Source organism: Dunckerocampus dactyliophorus, chromosome 2, assembly GCF_027744805.1.
Source record: "Dunckerocampus dactyliophorus isolate RoL2022-P2 chromosome 2, RoL_Ddac_1.1, whole genome shotgun sequence".
NCBI classification, from domain to species: domain Eukaryota; kingdom Metazoa; phylum Chordata; class Actinopteri; order Syngnathiformes; family Syngnathidae; genus Dunckerocampus; species Dunckerocampus dactyliophorus.
Window position 1 is genome coordinate 11395505 of NC_072820.1, and position 18729 is coordinate 11414233.

Genomic DNA, 18729 nt, shown 5'->3' on the forward strand with positions numbered 1-18729 from the left:
AGCTTCGACAAAAGATGAAATGACAACAAATCTGACATTGATTGTAAAGTAAAATAAGTACAGCCGTACCTCGCAATATCGTGGTTCGATTATCACTCCCTCACGTTTTTTTCCAGAAATTCATGAAATTATCACTGTTTCGTGGTAGAACTATGGTCTATTAGTCAAAACATATTGAAATACAAGTGATATGTAGCATTCTGGTCACTAGCTGGCAGTCATGACACAAAAGTGAGACATTACCTTATATTACCTTAAGAAGTCACAAAGTCAGCTATGTCATGTCCGACATGATAGACTGAAAAAAGGTTCTCCCATTCCGTGTGGAAGGGGTAAGTTTTTGGCTTCTTAAATAAATTTGAGGCTAACTGGTTAGTTTGCTAGCTTGCTAGCTCGCAGCTGTTTCCTCCCTGCAGCATAAGAGTTGAGCAATGTGTTGTAAACAAAGAATAGGAGTGTAAAGGTGACTATATGGGTGCTGTTTCATGTCTGCAGGGCTCTAATAATGTTAAAAACTGTATTTAGAAAGTCACAGGTTTTCTGCGCTCAAACTATAAAATATTCAATTTATTAACATTGAATCCTATATCGTGGAAATTCATTTATCTGCCCGGTCTGGAACCAATTAACCACTATAAACGAGGGACGACTGTACTCTGTGATGAAATCACATACCATTCTGATGGGAACACTGCCCTCTGCTGGGTGATTTCTGTAAGTACAGCGGAACCTGGGTTTTGTCATTAATCCATTCCAAAAGATCCGCCAAAACGACAGACCAAAACCTACTCAATGTTTCCCATAAGCAGTCATGTAAATCCAATTAATCCCTTCTAGACACCCAAAACACATTTTACAGAGAAGAATTTCGTTTTACATGCTGAAAAAACGAAGCGAAATGAAATGAATAAATTAACATTTAACATGTTTTTTGCTTTTATCGAAGGCTCTCGGTGAACACAGTGACGAGCGGAGGGAGGAGGTGGGTACTCCAACTTTATTGTAAACTTCAGCAGCAGGTAAAATCATGGCACACACTGGCCTGGCTCACTATCACCATTCGTTAACAAAGGAAACTTTACATTACAATCCTATTGTAACAGACGCTACCGTCGTACTTTGCTATGCATGTTATTTCTTGAAATCAGTAGTGTTTCTCACCGTCTTCATCAATGTTCTGGGACTTGTAATTTGTATGCAGTCGTATTTAATGCACATATAAAAAAGAACAGACTCCATGGACTAGTTTGTTGTCGCACTGTTTGACCGTACGGTGAGCATCTTTTTTTTTTTTAGCATCATTTTCATAAAAAACGGGGCGAGGTTCCACTATATTCAAAAGCCTATGGAATTGAAACTGTCGAAACTGTCACACTCAAAGTGCTTCCACGTGGTCCGCTTATGGAGAGCAGCAACGACAGTGAGTATGTCCCTGATTGTCCTCATGTCTTCTTTCGGCCAACACAATCATCTCCACTGTAAGTGACTTTAGCAAGCGTCTTATTGCTGACACGCAGTTCTGTAGAAAAATAGCACAAACTCAGCACAATTTAAATTCCAGCGCCACACGCTCTGCTCCTTGAAAAAGAAATGCTATTTATACAGTGTGCCAAACATCTTATTCAATTGAGAGTGACACTTAGCAGGGACTTGTTGGAAGACGTTGTGTGGTGGTTGTTGCCCCTGGCTATGTTTCTTGATAGCTAAAAAAAAAAAAGACAAGACACCACGAGAGTTATTGAGAAGGTACAAGGAAAGGATTATTAATTTTTTTTTACAGCTGAATTACAATCTAATCAATATCGTCCAACACTCCTTTTAAATCCACCCATCCACGCGCCTTTCATGACCCTTTTTAGGATCACGTGTGTTTTTTTTTTTTACCTTTGCTTGTGGAAATGTCAAAATTGTATTTATTATAATTATTATCAGGGTTTCCGCTACATGCAGTTGTTTGTGTAATAAAATAAAAGCCGCCACGCCTTAAAAATGAGGGTTTCTTCACTTTTAAGTAATATATTGTATGAATTTATATATGCTATATAGATACATACAGTATATAGCATATTTTCTACACACAATGTTTTTGAAAACAATTTTAAATGTCACAAAAATGTTTGTCTGTGCTTTTGTTTTGGTGAGCATGCACCGGAATCGCCTTTGGTCATTAGAGGGGACTTGAACGTGCATGTGGATGTAGCTCATGACAGGCATGCTAAAGAACTCACTGCTGTCCTTGAAATGTTTGGTCTAACTCAGCATGTGACTGATCCCACCCACAGCAGAGGGCGCACTCTTGGTTTGATCATTACTAAGGGTGTTTCTATTTCAAATGTGAACGTTGTGGATGCTGTTTTGTCCGATCACATTTGTGTTTTCTTTCTGTAACACCCAAACCACAATTGGTTCTGCAGTTGTTCAGGGAAGACTCGTTAATGACAGCACAGTGACACAGGTTATGGCAAGGGTCTCCTGCGGGTGCCCAGAGTCAGGACTAAACATGGTGAGGCTGCCTTTCAGTTTTATGCTGCCAAAATCTTGAATAGTGTTCAGGAAGATGTGCGACAATCCTCAGCTTTGGCAAGGTTCAGATCCAGGTTGAAAAGACTAATAGAATAGAAATTCACTGTGCATTTGACAAGTGTAAGTATTTTATCTACACTCTTCATTTTTAATTATGAATTTGTTTGTTTTATGGAATAATTTATGGAATTTTCTGTAATGATTTTAGAATGATTTTATGTTTTTACAGAATGATTTGATGAAGTGATTTTACCCTTCTTTTCTGTAAAGCATTTTGAATTACCTTGTGTACGAATGGTGCTCTATAAATAAACTTGCCTTGCCTTGCCTGTCTGCCCTGTTGGCACTTACGCATGTGTGACCAGATAAAAGTACGCAACACGTCTTGTGTTGACGTTCACTTTGTTCCTTTTTATCGTGAGACTGAAGAATAGTCAGTAAAATGTGTAGTCAGCTGACGACAGCTGTTGTCACATGCAAAGCTTATCTATGCCAGCCGGTGCAATCGCTCACTTTTCAATCTCATTCCACTTTGTGGCATTTTTGTTTACACATTTTTCCTGGCAGTCACTGCCTCTCTGGCGGAAGCTACCTAGCTCGTTTTTGTCTCAGGGGCGAGTTACAAGTGGCGATCAAGTTCATGGGATACATGCTAACTTACTTTAAGTGTCACTTAACACTCTTGCTCTGTCGTTATCATTATAATACTTATGGCTTCTCTTGAATACACTAGATGTGTGTCGAAGTTGTTCAACATAAACACGTAGTGTGTCCAGCTTTAAAGATCGTGACGCTATCGCAGGGGTCTCGTATGCTAGCAGTAGCTAACCAGCTGATGCTGAGTAGTTCACCACAGAATCTTTGCTTTACCTCTTAGTAGTTCAATTCAAACATGACAAATGAGCACACTGAGTGGAGATGTGCTTTGTAAATAAAGTACAATTTAAATGTTGGCCGTCACAAAATGGCTCACCGGGACTTGCTTTTTGTCAAAGTACTGTAGCTTTAATAGTGCTGCAAGTTGGATACACCTGTGCTATCATAACCTTGGACTCTCAATTTATACTCTATATACACCACATTTCTAGAACAAAAATATTAGAATTATTTTATTTTGTTAATTACTGTATGTTGTTTTGAACTAAAAAATATATTATTGAACAATTAATTTCCCATGTATTCATATTACTCTACGACAGGCATCAAATGAAATTTTTATTTGTTAAAAACAAACTATATCTTTCTTGAAAATGATTATTTTTCCATCCATTTTCCTCCACTTATCCGGGTCCGGGTCGCGGGAGCAGCAGTCTCAGTAGGCCAGCCCAGACTTCCCTGTCCCAGGCCACTTTCTTCAGCGCCACCGGGAGGACACCAAGGCGTTCCCAGGCCAGCTGTGAGACATAATCCCTCCAGCGTGTCCTAGGTCTGCCTCGGGGCCTTCTCCCAGCTGGGCATGCCCGGAACACCTCACCAGGGAGGCATCAGGGAGGCATCCGGACTAGATGCCTGAGCCACCTCAACTGGCTCCTCTTGATGTGAAGGAGCATCGGCTCTAATCTGAGCCCCTCCAGGATGACTGAGCTCCTCACCCTGTCTCTTAGGGTGAGTCCAGCCACCCTATGGAGGAAACTTATTTCAGCCTCTTGTATCTGCAATCTCGTTCTTTCGGTCATGACCCAAAGCTCATGACCATAGGTGAGGGTGGGAACATAGATCGACCGGTAATTTGAGAGCTTTGCCTTCTGGCTCAGCTCTCTCTTCACCACGACGATCCGGTACAGCGACCACATTAATGCAGACGCTGCACCAATCCGCCTGTCGACCTCACGCTCCAACCATCCCTCACTCGTGAAGAAGACCGCAAGATACTTGAACTCGTCCACCTGGGGCAGGACCTCATTCCCAACCTGGAGGGAGCAATCCACCCTTTTCCGACTGAGAACCATGGCCTCAGATTTGGAGGTGCTGAATCTCATCCCAGAAGCTTCACACTCAGATGCAAACTGCCCCAGTAAACGCTGAAGGTCACAGCCCAAAGAGGCCATCAGGACCACATTGTCTGCAAAGGACACGGTCAAATGCCTTTTCCAAGTCTACAAAGCACATGTAGACCAGTTGGGCAAACTCCCATGTGCCCTCCAGTATCCTCGCAAGGGTGTAGAGCTGGTCTGGTATTCCACGACCGGGAAGAAAACCACATTGCACCTCCTGTAGCCGAGGTTCGACTAATGGTCGTACCCTTCTCTCCAGCACCCTGAAATAAACTTTCCCAGGGAGGCTGAGGAGTGTGATCCCCCTGTAGTTGGAACACACCCTCCGGTCATCCTTCTTGAAAAGGGGGACCACCACCACCCCGTTCTGCCAATCCAGAGGTACTGTTCCCGACTTCCACGCAATGTTGAAGAGACGTGTCAGCCACGACAGTCCCCCAACATCCAGAGCCTTGAGGAATTCCTTGAGGAATTCAGGGCGAAACACGTCCACCCCCGGAGCTTTGCCACTGGGGAGCGTTTTGACTACCCCAGATATCTCTGCCACGGTGATGGAACTGTCCTTGCCTGACAGGACGTTATTGATTTAGAATGAATGAATGAATTATATTATTATTATTATTATTGCAAGTGTCATTATAACACTGACTGATCATCACTGACACACACGACTCATTCTTCTTATTATTTGAGCAATAGGCAATAAGTAGTGAATAATACGTGATAACCTTTTAATTTTATATAACATTCATCTAGTAAGCATTTTCCGTAACTTATGTTTTTGTTTAAGTGTGAATGGTTTTTACCCTCATGTGCCATGCTAATGTAGTGTTAGAAGTGTGCTAGTAAAAAAAACACTGTTTGTGGTGTGTCATCTTAACAACGATGTGAAAGTAGCCTTCAGGCTGAGAAGAGCTCCAGCAAGCGTCACACATTTTTATTTCTGCTATTACTCTAAAATATGGAGCATATTTGAAGAGTGGCTACATTGACTGGTGACTGACATTTTCAAACACAAAAAAGGGTGTGACTGTGGTGGAATGTAATCACTTATCTTTTGCTCAGCTTCAGTGGCTAACAGGTAGTCCGCCGTGCTGTTCTTGTTTAATCCGATCATCTCGTCAGTGATGGTTTTAAAACCAGTTTGAACCATAAACGTGTTAGCGTGGCGTGCTAGTGCGTGAACTCACTTTCTGTGGTGCAAGGACAGCTCCGTGAGAGCTCCTAAAGTATTCAGCTGCTCCTCCAGCGCAATTATCCGGAAGCCAATGTAAGTGGATACCAACAGCAGCAGCACCACCCTACAAACACACAGCATCATCACAGACACGCACACTTGTGGTACTGCATGGAAAATGCATAGAAAGAACAAACCTGCTATGAAAATGTGCTAGAGTGAAGCAGGAAATAATAGCAGGAAATGCCCAATGGAATTCTTTTACATGGCAATGAATGAAGTAAACCACAATAAGAAAGACTACTGCTATTCTCAGGCTTTCCGTCAGCATACTTTTACAAACAATAGTATACTCACAAAATCACGTAGATGTAGAAGACCATGCTGAAATTCACACTTTGTCGGAGGAAAAAAAAGGTGATGTCCTCCATGACCCTCCAAAGCCACAATGATGCTGATGGAGACAAATTGATTAGAATTCCTTCTACGACTCATTGAGGAGAATTTGTATCGTAGAGTCCTTACACACACCGTCCTCCACCTCTTCTCTTGTGGATGTGCTCACAGGACCATCTGATAAACAAGAAGTGCAAAGATGAGTACTATTGAAAACCAACAGGCTAAAAGAAGGCACTGAAGCGCTACAATGGAGCTACTGTTTTAATCATTTCATAAGCAAATCCAATATTTCTTCTTCAACTAAGCCAGGGATGTCCAAACGTTTTCCACTGAGGGCCACATACTTAAAAATGAAAGGATGCAAGGGCCACTTTGATATTTTGTAAGCCAACACATGTAGATATGCTGTGACGTCATATACATAAACTGTGTATTTCGAGAAAAATCTCTATCTCTTTGTGGTTTAGAGTAAAAAGCGGATATTAGTATTAACTTTGCTCTTTTCCCCCCATTTTTGCTGGGTGTTTTTTTTTTGTGGAAATTTTCCAAATATTTCAATTTTTGTCTTAAATAATCTTTGTAAATGTTCTTTTCGTAATATTATGACTTATTCCCATAATATTTTGACTCCATAATATTCTAACTTCATTCCCATAAAATAAATCAAATAAAAATAATAAATGAATAAATAAAAAAAATTCATATTTGAATTTTTTATTTATTTTAACTTATTAAAAATTAAAATTATTTTAAAATTAGGTTGGGGGAAAAGTTATAATATATTATAACTTTTCCCCCAACCTAAGTTTCCAAAAAATTACAACTTTGTTTTATTTGTTTCTCATAATATAACGACTTTAAAAAAAAAAGAACTCATTTTTTCTTTATTTTTCTATATTTTTTTTACATTTATTCTTCATTTTTCCTCATAATATTACGAGTTTATTCTTGCAAAATTGCACCTTTTTTCCTCATTGGCATACGACTTTTTTCTCGGAATATTTTAACTTTATTTTGTGTGTGTGTGTGTGTGTGTGTTTTTTTTTTTTTTTTTACAACTATTTCATTCTTTCTTCCTGTAATTTGGACTTTGACATCATATTTTGACTGTTCTTGTAACATTATAACTTTTTCCCCAGCCCAATTTATCGAAAATTAGAACTTTAGTCCTCGTTTTTTTGTTTTACATAATATTAGTTTTTTAAAAATTACGTCTTTCATTAATACTTGAACGTTATGCTACTAAAATTTTTTCATGTAAAATTACTACAAAACTTTCAATTTTTGCTGTTTTTTTTTTGTTGTTTTATTGTAAAAAATTTTTTAGATTTAGTAAAATTATTTTTAGAATGTGCCACGGGCTGCAAATGGCTCCTGGGCCACACTTTGGACACCGCTGGACTAAGTCAGAGAACCTGCAACATCTCACAAAAGTGAGTATGCACCTCACATTTCAGCAACCATTTTATTATATATTCTCAAGATAGAATACTATACAAATGAAACTTGCCTATGCTTTAGAGTAGTACCTGTTAACGGTGTAGACTTGCTATACTCTGAAAATAAGTCAACTCAGTCATCATTTTCTACATAGCTGGCAACACAGGTGAGTACACCTCACGGTGAGTGAACATGTCCAAATCGTGTTGAAAATGCCAATAGTTAATGTGAGCACCATTGTTCTCGAGCCTTAATCCTCTTGGGCATGGAATTCACCAGAGCTGTACAGGCTGTTACTGGAATCCACTCCTCCACAATGACATCATAGCCCCTGCACCTCCTTCTTCCTTCTGCTTGAGGATGCCCCACAGGTGCTCAATTGGCTTGATATCAGGAGACATACTTGGCCACTCCGTCACCTACAGCCTCCTCCGCAAGGTGTTTGTCATCTTGGAGGTGTGTTCGGGCCACTTAAAACTGCCTTTCCCAAGGGAGGGGATCATGCGCTGCTTCGGAATGTCACAGTACATGTTGGAATTCATGTTTCCCTCAATGAACCGCAGCTCCCGGGTGCCAGCACCACTCATGCAGCCCCAGACCACGATGCTACAACCACACATGCTTGCCTGTAGGCAAGACAAGATTATCTTTGTACTCACTGGTGTTACCAGCTATTTAGACAATAATGGCTGTGTGTTGATTCCTTTTCAGTGAATAGTAAGTCTATCAAGCTGGACACTGACTACTCTAAAGTATAAACAACTGTCATTTCTGAGAAGGTACTTCCATAAAACAAGTTGCTGAGTTGTAAGATTTTGTGATATAATGTACTGTATATATTTTGTCATATGACCAAACGCTGCAAACAGGAAGTTGCACACACCTCCATTAGCTGGTGGGGGAAAGATGCCATCCACATAACTGCCATTCTGATCATGATCTTCACTCTTCCCAAAGGGCAGACTGGACACCTGTGGATAAGTAGACAAGTTTAAAGGGTTTATTATTATTATTGCATTTTACAACTTCTTTTTCCACTTGTGTGACAGTTAAAAATGTTACAAAATTACAGTAGATACATGAGGCATATTTACAAAGCAAATCAAATGAACTGTTTCTGTTTTTACTTTTTAATATGAACAGTGGCAAATTTTTTGTATTTTTTTTTTTACACGAGAATGTTAAAAAGTTCCTTAAAATGCGGCCTATATAGTTAACAAAGGTTACATTTACAGTTTAACCCTAGAACAAATTATGTTTATTGATCCCGAGGGGACCAACTGTTTGGAAGTCTGACCAGTCTCAACCTGCATCTTGGAATGGATTGTGTTCCATCGTAGAATAATGCATTTTGTCATCAAGACGCGGTAAGGTGATAGCCTGTTTACTGCAGCATTAAACCCACCAGATTGTAATCAGTGTCATTCTCAGCAGAGGATTCCTGAGCGCTGCTGTGGACACTGCCTTCCTGTGTTGTCAAAGAAGCAGCATTTTAAAAGAAACAGGCATGTCTTGTTGCTACGAAGTCCACCGGTATGCACAGTGGCGGTTCTAGATTGGTTAGACCGGGGGTGTTCAAAGTGCGGCCCGGGGGGCATTTGCGGCCTGCGCCTATTTTTTATCGGCCCACAGCACATTCTTAAAGTATAATTTAACAAGAAAACCAAAAAAAAAAAACCCAAACAACAGCAAAACAGCAAAAATGGAATTACCACTAAAAAGTTGTAATTTTTACAGGAATAGCGTTGTAATATTATAAGGAAAAATAATGTCATTTTAGTAGCATAAAGTGGAAATATTAAAGAAAGGCTTTATTTTTTTTTAAGTTGTAATATGAAAAACAAACAAAACAACAAATTAAGTTGTAATTTTTGGAAAATTAGGTTGCGGAAAAAGTTATCATGTTATGAGAATAAAGTCAACATATTATGGGAATAAAGTCATAATTACGAGGAGGAGATTTATAAAAAGAAAGTTGAAAAAAAGCAGCAGAAATGGAAAAAACCCCAACTCATTTTAAGAAAATAAAGTCAAAATATTAAGGAAAAAAGTCATATTTGAACAAGAAAAGAGTTGCAATTTTACCAGGAAAAAGAAAAAAAAGAGCTCTTTCACCTATATCACAAAGCTGAGATGCAGTTTTTGACTTCTTAGCATAGCCACATGCGTTGGTTTACAAAATATCAAAGTTTGGACACCCCTGGGTTAGACAGTACTTTGATTGGCAAAAATCACAACCATTGGCCAAAATGTGCAAGTTGCAAGGAATTTGCGGGGATTGTTTGAATTTGGGTCTCGAACCGCCACCGGATATGCATGTACGCGATGCGGCACACCCACCTGTTCCTGTGAGCAGAGCCTCTGGAGGAGGTTGTAACACATCTCTCGGTTCCACAAAGACACAAAGAAATACTGAAGGAGGATACAGGAGAAGAGGAAATAACTCGTCACATTAGCAAGAAGGAAGGTAATGCCATGACTGTTGGCAACATCGCAGGAAAATGAACTCATTTTCTTTCAACTTCCTTTAAGCTATTGCATGTACATGTACACGTGCACGCTGCTATTATGAACTCACAGCTCTTAGTCAGCGTGCACATTTCATGCCTTTTTATGTAGAGGTTTTTTAAAATATGTATTGCACAAGGACATAAGTTCTGGGACACTTACAACAGGCACACTTACAGGAAATAAGAAATGTGACCAAATTTTTGTCCATTCATCCGGATAAACGAGCGGACAAATGTTATTGGACACCTCTTCTTGTTCATCTCTAATATATTTGATGGATTTAAAGGTGATGTCTGCCCCTGTCATGACTAAAAAAAAGATGAAAACATAAATAAATATTAATATTTGTCAATTGAACTGTGTTATGAATGTATTTTCTGTATGATTCCAATGGTGTTTAACTTTTAAATAAAAATATCTGAATTTGCTGATCAAATACAGGGAAGAAGCCTAAGATGAGGCTGTCGCGACCATCTTCTCTCAGCTTAGTGCGCAAGCCCAGCCTGCCGTCTGACGGCACTGAGTTGGATCATGGCGCCTGCCAGTTTGTCACCACGTCGCCAATAATATAATGTTGCAGAAACATTTATTATACACCATGACTTTCTACAGCCTGTGTAATATTATGAATGTAGGTGTGACGTCACTGCTAATCGGACCACAAACTACAGAGATTTGTTATATGCTGAGGCACTGCAGTACCCCACTTCCCCCTGGATGGTCGGGGGCGTGCGTGAGCTGGAAGGTGCTTGTCACAGACATCCTTTCAGGAAAAGCCTGTGTTTTTATTTTTGGCAGCAGCAGCACCAGCTGGAGAGCAGCAAGTCAAATGAATTAAAGATATTTTTAAGCTTTGCTGAATGAATGAATGAATGAATGAATTAATTAATTAATTAATTAATTTGACTGCCAAGGTGGAGGATTGTATATCCAAGCTCACCGGAAGGTGATGAGAGTTTTACAACAAAGTATCAGAACTTTTCCTGAAGAAGGGGGGTTGTGCTAACTTTCGACTGTACAGCAAGGATTACAAACCTGCCCTCTTCCTGTTCCGACGTTGCCAGCCACGCCATGTAACACACGCACATAATCACGAGTTGTGTTTGTTGCCAGCTAATAATAGTGATTAAATACTCACGTTAGCTATTATTGAAGGCATGGCCGATCATAACAACTCAATGACTGCAAGTTGTCAGTTGCTTCTCTGAGGATGGTTTTGTGTTTGTGCACGCGTGAAAGGCGTGTACGTACAGTACGTGCATGCACACTACATCCCAGACAGCAGAGAGTAAAAGCCACGAACGCGAATCATCTTATTCAAGTTTAACTTTGAATTTTGACAAATATAGACCACTATTTTAAACCACTATTGGTAACATACGCTAGCCCTTGGTGGTGTTCTTATATGTTTTGGTTCTAAAAGTGTAGTTTGGAGCCAAAGAGGGCTCTTCCACAACAAACACCTGCAAGCATTCCTTTATGGACCTTTATAGAACAGAAAGGGGTTTTTCCCAAACTTGTTTCCACAAAGGCGGAAGCATAGAATAGTCCCAAATATCTTGGTAAGATGGATATGGTGTGTTCCAGTGCTTTTACCCATGTGATGGGACCATTCAGCCTATTTGGGGCAAGTTTAACTGATGAAATGCAACAGAAGAATGTGTCCTGACCTTCTCCCCATCAGCGGTTTGTATAGATAACATGGACAAAGCTGGGTTATGTTTCTTCACCTCCTGCACGCTGGATAGAGGAATCACCACCTGCAAGAGCCACAGCTGAGCTAAAAGTGTTCCTTTCAACCTTGATTTACTGAGGTCCTACCTTGGTGTCTTTAAGCAGCACGGATGAGTGGAAACACACGTAGTTTTCAGAAACATACAGTTTGCCGTAATACAACACCTCCTTCTGCAGGGTGCAAACAAAAGCTGTGAAGAAAGAACAGGCAGCCTTAACACCTGCATCAAAATAACCGCAGAGAAATGGCTACAATCACTCCAAATCAATTCTACACTCACTGTGTGTCAGGCTGTCTCCTTCGGGGACCTCTGGGAACAGTTTGTGGAAGTTTTTGTCATGTTTTAGGAAACTCTGAAATGAAGCAAATAATACACAAGCTCACTGGCTACTACTGCCTTGCAGGTACTGTACTACACACACCAGTAATGATGTTCAATACAACAATTCTGCCTTTACAAAGATCACTCTCGTTTTGTCAGAGATGTGCTAATAATATCTTATACAGTTTAGGTATCCTCAGTATCTCGCAAAAGTGAGTTCAAAAAATATTTTTAATACTGTTTCTTCTCAAAAGACAATACTACTGAAAGGAAATTCTCATATCCTGTAGAGTAGTCAGTGCACAGCTTGTACAGCAGTATAAATGTACTATCCACTGAAAATGTCTACTCTAAAGAATATCCAGGTTTCACTTCTATGTGTAGTATTAGTCCCTTGAGAATATACATGTATACTTTTGTGAGACACTATATTTTGAATATGTTTATTGTACATTACATACGTCTGTATATTTAGCCAATTTTGGGAACTAAGTAAAGTAGAAATAAGGTAACCAAAATGTCACTTCCACACCACGGTAAACTACCACTACAATAATAAACATATTGCTACATTGAGACCCCCCCCATCATTATCCTAATTTTTGTAGAATGTGCAGGTACACCTAATGTTGTGTTATTCATTTAACAATATCTTTATTATTGTGGTTGTACTTCGCAGTGGTATAGAACTGCACTGCAGCTTACCAAGAGTCTAACAGTTTGGTGAGCATATTCATCGACATAAGAGGGACTGGAGGCCGCCCGTGGCCCGAATTGGGGCCCGAAGTAGAATTTGATTACAAAATGACAGTATCGCAAACAGGGGCACCATCGGGAATTCTGGGCCCCATGAAAAAAATCATATTGAGCCCCCTCTGGGCAGCTGTGGTCACCACATCTGTAAGGCCTACCTGACCCATTACATTTTTTTTTTTTTTTTTACTATTTGACATGAACATGAATTTAGTTAGATGCGTGTACATGGGAAACAAGCTGCTCAATAAATTATTTTCGGGGCAAAATAGCAAATTAACAGAATACAAACAATAACTATCTAACAGTGGGATCAAACCCACACCCTGTGCCTAAAAAGGCAGCAGCTGTACCATTACACCATCAGTTACTGACAGGTAAGTGGATGATTTCTGCCATTTTATGCTCTTATGTGTGTTGTCAGGGGCTGACGTGGTGTTCTATGCCTCACGCAAATGTGCAAATGCGCAAAATGCCCCCTCCCCCGCCCCATCGATTGTGGGGGGGCCCAATAATAAACATACTGGTAAATAAGTAACTGTCTTATAGTGTCAGTCAAATAGTGCATTATTGGTGTTTCATCTCAAATTTTTGACACAGCTGAAAAAAAGATGCCAGAAAAGAAAACAGGAAGTACACTGGTACTGATGGCACCGTCTGGCCGATCAGCGCTCTCCTCCATGATGGTCCTCTCCCTGATAAGGACAGGACATTCATGTGTAAGATGACATGTTCGAACCATGACCCGCTTAGATGGGAATGAAGGTGGAGTCCATACTTTGCAGTTGGGTTGCCATTGAGGTTTTGATTTACTTCTTGGAAGTCCCGTCCGTCATCACCTTCTGTTCGGTATTTCTTACAGAGCTTGTTGGAACCTCTGCGGGTGCTAAAGAGTCCCGCTGTATCCTGACAGCTGTCCACAGAGAAGACAAGATTCATTGAGTTAATGCTCCATCCATACTGTGCTAAAGCCTTAGGCCACATTAGATGTTTTCTTTTAGCAATACTTTAATTATCACATACAGCAGTGGTCCCCAACATTTTTTGACCCTGGACCGGCTTGTGTTCCCACAAATTTCCCGTGGACCGGGTGTGGGGGGTGGTTCGTACATTATAGCGATCTAATTTATCTTATTTATTATGTATTGTGTAAAAATAAGACATGAATAACATCAAATTAAAAGCACAAAATGAATGCCGACCCACCATCCACTAGTTTAAGTTCCAGCCAAGTTTTTCCAGAAAGATTATTACATCGCTAGCATGAATTACTTTGAGACAAATGTGCACATTAGCACTAAATAAGTCATCAAAACTTACCTTTATGCATTCCCACATAGTATCAGCATTTGAGACCAAATATTAGGTGAAAGAAAAATGGTAAAAATACAGTAGTAGTCTATCTGTGCGGCATGAGATAAAGTTAGCACACGCACAATGGACATGCGTCAAGTGAGACGGATGTAATAGAGAGAATCCGGCCACTTTTCAAAATAAAACAGAAAAAAATGAAATGGAAATTATTTTTTTTCTGTGCGCCCCGGTACCAAATGACCCACGGCCTGGTACCGGGCCGCGGCCCGGGGGTTGCGCTACACGACTCAAATTTCCGCACATCTGTATAGAAATTTACAAGTCTCCTGCAACTTTTCTTTGTTCACATCAGCAACTCTCACAAGATGCACTCACTGACGTAGCTAACTAGCTATGTTATCAGTTGGATACTGGAGCGTTGCAGGAAAGGCGAATGCTACTGATGTCCCACTCGTGCGCTAAAAATACTTTTTTTTTCATTTGTATGCATTGTACCCCGCTCCGAATTCCTACACGGCGCGCGTTAAAAGAGAAAGCGAGGAAGTGTTTCTTTCGGCGCGCATTTACTGTGTAATCAACAAGCCTCACGGGAGACATGCCGCTGGAGCACACCTCCACAAGCCCGGTGTGTGTGCACCGCTGTGGAAGCCTGCAGCCAGCCTTTGCCTATAGCGGGGATCATTTAGTGATAGTGCTCCGAAAACCCAGCATGGACACACTCATTTGTGAAGACTCCCCCCCTCCCTGTGAAATATGTAAACCAGGGATGCCGAAAGTGCGGCCCGCGGGCCATTTGTGAACCGCATTTATTATGGGCCCGTGAACGGCACATTGTAGAAACAAAATATAAAATAAAACTGGAAAAATAAAACAAAAAAGCAGAAAGTAATAAGAAAAAAATGAAAGTAGTATAACAGTTAATACTAAAAACTAATAACACAAATAATTGACTTTAAATATACGGATTTTTTTTAAACTAAACAAAAAAAACAATTATGCAAAATTGACAATTCACAAATAAAGAACAAACAAAAGTGTCTGTAGGAAACCATGATTAGTTTGCTGTTGGTAGCAGTTTTTAAGGATTGCATGCTTTATTTGATGTCACTAATAGATGGTCACATGGCTACAAGAACATGTGACATTTTCTTTTCATTGTGTAAATGATCATTTTGATGATGGTTATCTATCCAGTTTCTAAAGCCAACATGGCACACACACACACACACACACACACACACACACACACTGTAGGTAAATAACATGACAATGGAATGTGTGGTATTGATTGCATCCCAATGGTTGACATTGTCACTTAATCACCACACTTTGTACAGACTACAAGCAAATTAGTAGCCTATGGCAAGCAGGTTTATGTACGCCATCTCACACATGTAATTCCATGTGCTTAACATAAACTTGTAAGTAAAATGTTGAGACATTTTTCATACGATTTACAGCCTAAACATGAACTTTATTGTCGGCGCTGTCATCGTTCCCACAGCAACCAAACAACAGCCAATCAAAAACCAAACCAGTGTGGTGTGGAGGTACCAGCGGCGCCCACAGGGCAACGTTTCTGTTGGTTGGTTCCTTCAACGTTTAGTTATGTTTGCTACGTAACCAAGGGAGAACGTTTAGACATTGTTCTCGCTTGGTTTGGTTCTAACCACGGTGTGTGTAGCTTAGTACATGTGTGTACAGGATGTCGTATGCCAGGGTTTGTGTTATACGTAATATTTGTGGACCGCAGTCCCAGGGAAATGTACTGTAGGCCTTATGATGGTGCTGTGTTTATATGTACGAGTGCAAATGTGTTACCGTGTACGCTGTTTGAGTGTTAATAACAAAACTGTGTTATTTACGAAATTTCACATTGCTCCTAATTTTTTTTCATTTCGTCAAAAAGCTAAGCGTACAGCCCCGCAATACACAGAGTGAACTCTCTTCCAGCCTGTTTGGGGGCAGGAGATGACGAAAACAGACACACATGCACATGACAATATATGGAAGCGGGCAAAATGATTGAGTTCATTTTAATTTATTGTGTGATTAATTAATTACTTTGTTATCATGCCAGGCGTAGTGCATAGGAGAAAACTTGAGAGTGTTTAAAAAAAGAGAGAAATGTGAGAAAATGTTATTGCCTGTCTGAGAAAAGTGTATGTTGAGGGGTTTTACGGCCTTAAGACGTATATAATAATTGTAAAAAAAAAAAAGAAGTTGGTTACTTCGTGGATTTCAATTATTGTGGGCTATTTCGGGAACCTATCCCCGCGCTAAATGAGGGAACACCGTACATACTCTAAAGGGCTGCAGTCATTTATTAAGCTTTCACCTTGCAGACAAACAAAATTTTCATCCATCCATCCATTTTCTATACCGCTTCTTCCTCATTAGGGTCGCGGGGGCATGCTGGAGCCTATCCCAGCTGCCTTCGGGCGACAGGCGGGGTACACCCTGGACTGGTCACCAGCCAATGGCAGGGCACATATAGACAAACAACCATTCACACCTATGGACAATTTAGAGTCACCAATTAACCTCACCTGCATGTTTTTGGAATGTGGGAGGAAAACCCACGCGCACACGGGGAGAACATGCAAACTCCACACAGAAATGCCCAGGGGAGAATCAAACCCAGGTGTTCCCGATCTCCAAGCTGTGCTCTGTGTTGGCCAACGTGCTAACCACTAGACCACCGTGCGGCCCAAAAATTTCATTCTCATTAAAATTGCTTTGTAACAGCAAAATGAAACACAATCAAACTAAACAAATTGGAACTAGAATGGAAACTACAAATGCTGTTGTTATATAATTGGAAAATGACTAATAGAAACAGTCACTTTTGGTAGGGTCTTCATTTTTTTTGTTTTTCAGGAATTCAAATAAATAAATATGATTTCACATCGTAATGGAAAAATAACAATACGCTTTCAATTTTTTTTGTAAAACAGTACATTCAGAAATTCATGGCTAACAACAATGATTTTGGTATTACAAATCTCATTTTCATTACAATATGGATTGCATTATTATTTAATATTTCCAAACATTACATGAAGCACTATAGCTACTGTATATTTATTTTTAGTTTATCATGTTTTATTCCTCCATCTAACACACGCACACAAAATCAGCTGAATAGCTATTTGTTGTGAAAGAACACCTTGCACTGTAAAACTGGTGAGCTGTGAGAAAGTGTTGAGTAAAAGTGTCGATAAGTGTCGATAAGATGTCGATAACTACCCCATCCAGCTTGATTCTTATGATCTAAAATGTGACGGCCAAGCCTTCTTTCATTGTTTCACTTCCAGTTTAGTTTCACTTACAACAATATGGGGTGTACCCATCGTGCTCAGTCAGCTACGGCATGAAAACACAACACACTGTCCTAGGCACATAATTAAAACAAACATACTCACACAGAGCTGTCCAATGAGAATTTCCTGCTCATACTCATCGTGAAAGAAAAACACACACAAACTGCGCTCACACACTTTCCCACGTGTAGCGCATACTCATAAATTACTTAAAAAAGTCAAAAGTTTACAAACACAAAGCGCCTGTTTGTGGACTTCATTCCTGCGTCAGCATGAAGAAGCGAAAGGTTGAAAGAAAAGGTGACAGAAGAGCCTGCCTCGTTGTAAAAGCAGCCAATCAAATGCAAGTAAGGAGGGGCTTCTGTGGAAATTAGCCAATTACAATGACGGAAGGCGTGCGCTACCGCCGCAGAGCTTCGTCTCCAAAGGCAACGGTTGCCATTAGCTACACCGCATAACCACACACACGCACGCACACGCACACGAGGCAGTCACGTGAGAGTAACCAGCTCAGCCAGCAGTGATAAGCATCAGGGTCTGATTGTTTTCACATCTATATCTAAGTTGTGCATATCTAAGTTGTTGCACATTGCAGGGCAAGCGAGCATGTTTGATAACCATGTGACCTCTCCCAGCCAATCGCAAAAAAAGGTAATTATAGCAATGAAACGGTTATAATTAAACATAATGAAATATCATTACAACTGATATAAAATAGGCTTTTATTTTTTACTCTTTATGATGTCTTCAAAGACGGGTACCGGTGACAGTGTGATGATAACCATAGAACAGGAATTGCAACTTAAGTGACACAGAAAAGACTCCGGGTGCTCATTTCAATATGAGCAATGTAATTATACTTAAATGTTAAATACATACACACATAAATGTTTACCAATCTTACATAAATAGGCACATAAGAGACTAATAGATAGCAGGAATAAAAGAGAAAATGACCAGAAGCTTGCCCCCACTTCTTCATCATGGGTCAGTCAGGTGTCGTTACAATTGTATGACAGTTAAGAATGTTAAAATGTTATTAAAATATTGCCTGACCAGATAATAAAAGCTTCAAGTTGACAAGAGTATATGGTTCTACCTATCCCTTGACACAGCTGCAATTATTCACTGTCTATTCATAATCATTGTGCTTTTATGATAATTATGGTAGAGTACCGTTGTGATAATCATTATTTTTGCCTGATGATGATGATGATGATCCATCACACCATGTGACC

The 18729-nt window shown here is 40.0% G+C and overlaps 1 protein-coding gene across 4 annotated transcripts; it reads right to left on the reverse strand.

Annotated features, from left to right (window-relative positions):
• Nucleotides 1–982: 982 nt before the first annotated feature.
• LOC129176822 (GRAM domain-containing protein 2B-like) lies at nt 983–17785 on the reverse strand. Of its 4 annotated transcripts, none has more exons than XM_054767259.1 (13): nt 17594–17785; nt 13633–13767; nt 13503–13549; nt 12060–12131; nt 11866–11969; nt 11715–11804; nt 9874–9945; nt 8939–9001; nt 8417–8504; nt 6220–6267; nt 6052–6148; nt 5708–5818; nt 983–1703 (listed from the first exon to the last, which is right to left on the reverse strand). In XM_054767259.1, the coding sequence occupies exons 1-13, from the start codon at nt 17629–17631 to the stop codon at nt 1688–1690; spliced, it is 981 nt and encodes a 326-aa protein (XP_054623234.1). In that variant the 5' UTR covers nt 17632–17785; the 3' UTR covers nt 983–1687. The 4 variants fall into 4 exon arrangements, with proteins under 4 accessions (XP_054623234.1, XP_054623233.1, XP_054623232.1 ...); XM_054767258.1 differs by having other exon boundaries at nt 6226–6267; nt 12060–12132; nt 13492–13549; XM_054767257.1 differs by having other exon boundaries at nt 12060–12132; nt 13492–13549.
• Nucleotides 17786–18729: the final 944 nt, after the last annotated feature.

Bases quoted from the DNA above. Each gene is read 5' to 3' on its own strand.
- LOC129176822 (XM_054767257.1), bottom strand. From the start codon at position 17,631: ATGAGTATGAGCAGGAAATTCTCATTGGACAGCTCTGT. The intron at 9,002-9,873 runs GTGGGTGTGCCG...TTGACAACACAG, and splicing joins GGCTCTGCTCACAGGAACAG to GAAGGCAGTGTCCACAGCAG. The intron at 6,149-6,219 runs GTAAGGACTCTA...TGTCTCCATCAG, and splicing joins AGAGGTGGAGGACGGTGTGT to CATCATTGTGGCTTTGGAGG.